General features: G+C 62.6%; 1 protein-coding gene across 1 annotated transcript in view; it reads right to left on the reverse strand.

Annotated features, from left to right (window-relative positions):
• Nucleotides 1–5,662, reverse strand: part of HTT (huntingtin) — a 105,532-nt gene extending 99,870 nt beyond the window's left edge. The window contains exon 1 of the mRNA XM_015561565.1: nt 5,469–5,662. Coding sequence (XP_015417051.1) covers nt 5,469–5,662 — 194 coding nt within the window. The remainder of the gene's footprint in view (nt 1–5,468) is intronic.
• Nucleotides 5,663–6,018: the final 356 nt, after the last annotated feature.

The raw sequence follows: 6,018 nt of genomic DNA on the forward strand, positions 1-6,018 counted from the left end.
TCAATGGGTCAATGCACGGCTTGCAGAGGTGCCCCACCTGGACGGAACCCTCAGTCCAGGCGTGTGCCTGACCGGGACTGAACCAGGGACCTTCCAGAGGACAGGACGGCCCTCCACCCACTGAGCCACATTCCTGCCACCGAGTCAGTCCCCGCTCTGGCTCTTCACTCCCTTTGCACCTTGCTTCCCGTGTGTCCTAAAGTCCAGCCCGACTTCACCAGACGCCACGTGTCCACGGTCAGGCTGTCGGCCCTGCCACACTCACACACACTGAACTCTCGCAATGTTCGTGAGTGATTTTAACACACGTAACCAGGGCCTGTGTAGGCTGTCGAGATCCAGGGGGCTAAACACAGCCAAGTCAGAGATACAGGGACAGGCCACGGGCACGAAACCGGTGCCCAGCACTGGAAGCGCAGCACGCCGACAGGACGGCCCTGAACAATGGCGCCGCCTCACACAGCAAGTCGGCTGCCATGTCACGGTCGCAACCCGGTATGCTCTGATATGGGGGCCCCCCACTCTCTCCCTCACAATCCCCACCGACAGTCAGAGAGCCCAGGAGAAAGCAAAGGGCGGCCTCAGCGATGGTCAGCCATAGCAGCAGGACACAGAGGGGAGCAGCCGCCTCGCCCACGGGCAGTGCAGCGTGAGGAGCAGAGGAGGGAGGCCCCGGGAGAGAGGAGCAGAGGAGGGAGGCCCCGGGAGTGGGGAGCAGAGGAGGGAGGCCCCGGGAGCGAGGAGCAGAGGAGGGAGGGCCCGGGAGAGAGGAGCAGAGGAGGCAGGCCCCGGGAGAGGGGAGCAGAGGAGGGAGGCCCGGGGAGAGAGGAGCAGAGGAGGGAGGCCCCGGGAGTGGGGAGCAGAGGAGGGAGGCCCCGGGAGCGAGGAGCAGAGGAGGGAGGGCCCGGGAGAGAGGAGCAGAGGAGGCAGGCCCCGGGAGAGGGGAGCAGAGGAGGGAGGCCCGGGGAGAGAGGAGCAGAGGAGGGAGGCCCCGGGAGTGGGGAGCAGAGGAGGGAGGCCCCGGGAGCGAGGAGCAGAGGAGGGAGGGCCCGGGAGAGAGGAGCAGAGGAGGCAGGCCCCGGGAGAGGGGAGCAGAGGAGGGAGGCCCGGGGAGAGAGGAGCAGAGGAGGGAGGCCCCGGGAGTGGGGAGCAGAGGAGGGAGGCCCCGGGAGCGAGGAGCAGAGGAGGGAGGGCCCGGGAGAGAGGAGCAGAGGAGGCAGGCCCCGGGAGAGGGGAGCAGAGGAGGGAGGCCCGGGGAGAGAGGAGCAGAGGAGGGAGGCCCCGGGAGTGGGGAGCAGAGGAGGGAGGCCCCGGGAGCGAGGAGCAGAGGAGGGAGGGCCCGGGAGAGAGGAGCAGAGGAGGCAGGCCCCGGGAGAGGGGAGCAGAGGAGGGAGGCCCGGGGAGAGAGGAGCAGAGGAGGGAGGCCCCGGGAGTGGGGAGCAGAGGAGGGAGGCCCCGGGAGCGAGGAGCAGAGGAGGGAGGGCCCGGGAGAGAGGAGCAGAGGAGGCAGGCCCCGGGAGAGGGGAGCAGAGGAGGGAGGCCCGGGGAGAGAGGAGCAGAGGAGGGAGGCCCCGGGAGTGGGGAGCAGAGGAGGGAGGCCCCGGGAGCGAGGAGCAGAGGAGGGAGGGCCCGGGAGAGAGGAGCAGAGGAGGCAGGCCCCGGGAGAGGGGAGCAGAGGAGGGAGGCCCGGGGAGAGAGGAGCAGAGGAGGGAGGCCCCGGGAGTGGGGAGCAGAGGAGGGAGGCCCCGGGAGCGAGGAGCAGAGGAGGGAGGGCCCGGGAGAGAGGAGCAGAGGAGGCAGGCCCCGGGAGAGGGGAGCAGAGGAGGGAGGCCCGGGGAGAGAGGAGCAGAGGAGGGAGGCCCCGGGAGTGGGGAGCAGAGGAGGGAGGCCCCGGGAGCGAGGAGCAGAGGAGGGAGGGCCCGGGAGAGAGGAGCAGAGGAGGCAGGCCCCGGGAGAGGGGAGCAGAGGAGGGAGGCCCGGGGAGAGAGGAGCAGAGGAGGGAGGCCCCGGGAGTGGGGAGCAGAGGAGGGAGGCCCCGGGAGCGAGGAGCAGAGGAGGGAGGGCCCGGGAGAGAGGAGCAGAGGAGGCAGGCCCCGGGAGAGGGGAGCAGAGGAGGGAGGCCCGGGGAGAGAGGAGCAGAGGAGGGAGGCCCCGGGAGTGGGGAGCAGAGGAGGGAGGCCCCGGGAGCGAGGAGCAGAGGAGGGAGGGCCCGGGAGAGAGGAGCAGAGGAGGCAGGCCCCGGGAGAGGGGAGCAGAGGAGGGAGGCCCGGGGAGAGAGGAGCAGAGGAGGGAGGCCCCGGGAGTGGGGAGCAGAGGAGGGAGGCCCCGGGAGCGAGGAGCAGAGGAGGGAGGGCCCGGGAGAGAGGAGCAGAGGAGGCAGGCCCCGGGAGAGGGGAGCAGAGGAGGGAGGCCCGGGGAGAGAGGAGCAGAGGAGGGAGGCCCCGGGAGTGGGGAGCAGAGGAGGGAGGCCCCGGGAGCGAGGAGCAGAGGAGGGAGGGCCCGGGAGAGAGGAGCAGAGGAGGCAGGCCCCGGGAGAGGGGAGCAGAGGAGGGAGGCCCGGGGAGAGAGGAGCAGAGGAGGGAGGCCCCGGGAGTGGGGAGCAGAGGAGGGAGGCCCCGGGAGCGAGGAGCAGAGGAGGGAGGGCCCGGGAGAGAGGAGCAGAGGAGGCAGGCCCCGGGAGAGGGGAGCAGAGGAGGGAGGCCCGGGGAGAGAGGAGCAGAGGAGGGAGGCCCCGGGAGTGGGGAGCAGAGGAGGGAGGCCCCGGGAGCGAGGAGCAGAGGAGGGAGGGCCCGGGAGAGAGGAGCAGAGGAGGCAGGCCCCGGGAGAGGGGAGCAGAGGAGGGAGGCCCGGGGAGAGAGGAGCAGAGGAGGGAGGCCCCGGGAGTGGGGAGCAGAGGAGGGAGGCCCCGGGAGCGAGGAGCAGAGGAGGGAGGGCCCGGGAGAGAGGAGCAGAGGAGGCAGGCCCCGGGAGAGGGGAGCAGAGGAGGGAGGCCCGGGGAGAGAGGAGCAGAGGAGGGAGGCCCCGGGAGTGGGGAGCAGAGGAGGGAGGCCCCGGGAGCGAGGAGCAGAGGAGGGAGGGCCCGGGAGAGAGGAGCAGAGGAGGCAGGCCCCGGGAGAGGGGAGCAGAGGAGGGAGGCCCCGGGCGCAGGCCAGCATCCATGCTGCTCAGAGCAGCGCTGTCTAGAGAGACCAGATGACCTGGCGGGACTTGGGCTTCCTAACAGACACCGCAAACATCAAAAAGAGGCGGAAAATTACCTTCACGCTACATTTCACTTCCCCCAATGTATCAAAAATACTATTCAACATGCGATGGATAACCTATCACGATCCCTTTTACACCTCAAATCCGTCTCCTCGACCCAGCAAGCAGGACTGTGCCTGGGCTCCCTCGGGCAGTCATCCGGGGGTTCCCGGGCTCCCGCACTGCTGCTCTGATGCTAGTGCCTCGAAAACCACTGCTACCAACACCTCATCTGCTTCAATCGCTTTAGGCGGGAGGGTAAACCCTGTCCACTGACTTATCTTAGCCAGAAGCAAAATCCTTCACAATTTCTGACTGAAGCTGTAGTGCTGTAGCATCTTTTCTGGTCATAGATCCCTGTAAATCCTCTTGTATGAAGTAAACTAGTATTCCTTTCTATAAATGCATCTTAAATTTTCAACTCCCCTACTGGCAAACACTGAGATTATCTTTAATTTTCTAACGGGATGAAAAACTGCCCTAGGCCAATGTTCATTACCCACTTGCCTAAGGCTAAGACCAGGAGTGGAACCAATGGAACGCAGATCTAGTTTGAAGGATTGTATTCTGCCCAATTGCCTTTTCAGACGGTTGCGTCACCACTGACAAAACCCTAAGTAGTTTTATGTTTGCCGATTTGACAAGTGAATCATGTTCTTACAGGAACGCGCCAACCCTAAAGACAGCTTTGGTCAACAACGAACCGCGTATATGAGTGGCCCCTTCAAACTGTAATGCTGGGGAACGCCTACGGCCTGGTGCTGTCACCGCGCAAAGGCTGCGGTGTCGCCAGGGCTGTGGGTGAGCTGGCACGCGGCTCTCACGGGTGTGGGCGGGGATGGCACCGCGGCTCCTGCAGGGGTTCCTGGGAGCTGACTCCCAGGAGCTGCTGGAACTGGAGCAGGAACGCAGCTGAAGAGGCAGCGAGCGGAAAGGGAACGGAGGAGGGGAAAAGGACCCTCAGAAAGTTCACCGTGAAGGCCAGCGGAAGTGCTTACAGACTTCAACACGCTCCTTAAACAGCATGACAGCACGGCCCGCCTGGCAGGTGTGCTCAGCGGCTGGAACATCAGTCAGGGGTCGTGGGGTCAATCACAGTCAATAGACGTACCTGGCCCTACCTGGTTTGGCTCAGTGGCTAGAGCATCAGCCTGCAGACCAAAGGGTCCCAGGTTTGATTCTGCTTAAGGGAACGTACCGTGGTTGCAGGCTACTCCCCGGCCCAGGTCCTGGTCAGGGCTCATGCAGGAGGTAACCAATTGATGTGTTTCTCTCACATCAATGTTTCTCTCTCTCTCTCTCTCTCTCTCTCTCTCTCTCTCTCTCTCTCTCTCTCCCTTCCTCTCTGACATCAATAAAAATATAAAAATTTAAAAAAAGAGCATGAAGCTGGGTTGCGGGCTCAATCCCAGACCCAGTTGGGTGCACGCAAGAAGCAAGCGGTCAGTGTGTCTCCCTACATCGGTCTCTGCCCCCCTCCCTTCCACTCTCTCTAAAAATCAATGGGAAACATCCTCAGTGAGGATGAACAACAACAAAAACAACGTATAGAATAAGAATATAACATTTTTTTCTAAAAACAGAAAACATATTTTTGTACAGTTATACAATGTGTTTGTGTTTTAAGCTACGTGTTATTACACAAGAGCAGCCCACACCGCTGGGAGCCTGCACCCTGAGGGCCACCCGCGGCTGGCCCAGTGCCAAAGAGAGCGAGGCAAGGGTCTGCTCACTGGACAGGCACGGGTTGTTCCAATGACTAAAATAATGTAAAATATCAAAGAGAAGATGGTTTTTAAATGATCACAGCTGAGCGCCAATTAAATATACACATGCTCTCACACAGTCCGGGTATGAAAGGGGGCAGCCCTGACCAGTTTGGCTCAGTGGACAGAGCATCAACCCGGGGACCGAGGGTTCGGTTCCTGGTCAAGGGCACGTACCTGATTGTAGGCTCGATCCCTGGCACTGGAAGGCAATCAATCAATCAATGTGTCTCTCTCACATAAATATCTCTCTCTCTATCTTCCCCCTCCCTTCCACTCTCTCTCAAAAAAATAAATGCAAAAATATTCTCGGAAGAGGATTAACAACAACAAAAAAAGGAGGAGGTGCTGCTCATTGGTGTCCGGGAGAAGTCCAGGGAGGGGCCCTTTAAAGGCTGAGAGACGAAGTTACCGATGAAACGCATGAAGCGCTTCTGCACTGGAAGTCGAGGCACCTACCTGAGCGACTGGCCCACGATGCTCTCACAGATGGTCAGACAATGGTTCACGCGGTCCTTCTTGGTGGCTGAGAGCTCCTTCTTTCTGAAAGAAAAGGAAGGGAAGGAGTGAGCTGTGCTGAACCAGGCGCCCACCTCTTGCTGCCCGTCCCTGACGCTCGCGTCCCTGATGCTCCCGTCCCTGACGGCACTCATGGCGCCTCGGAAGGCACCACACAGTCCGCACGGCACTCATGGCACCTCGGAAGGCACCACACAGTCCGTACGGCACTCATGGCACCTCGGAAGGCACCACACAGTCCCCGCGGCACTCATGGCGCCTCGGAAGGCACCACACAGTCCGCGCGGGGGCAGAGTGCGGTCAGGGCCGGGAGGCGCGGAGGGCTCAGCCCGGGCTTCCTTATCCACAAGCTCCGGAGCAACGCCAGGTGATGCTCCCGATGCACCTGGCTTTCCCCTGCTCACGGAGACACTTGGTCCCAGTTATGAATTACAGACACGGGCTCATCGTTTCTATCTCCCCAACCGCAGATAGAAATGGGCCGCCTGCT

The sequence above is a fragment of the Myotis davidii genome, unplaced genomic scaffold, assembly GCF_000327345.1.
Source record: "Myotis davidii unplaced genomic scaffold, ASM32734v1 scaffold937, whole genome shotgun sequence".
Classification (NCBI taxonomy): Eukaryota; Metazoa; Chordata; class Mammalia; order Chiroptera; family Vespertilionidae; genus Myotis; species Myotis davidii.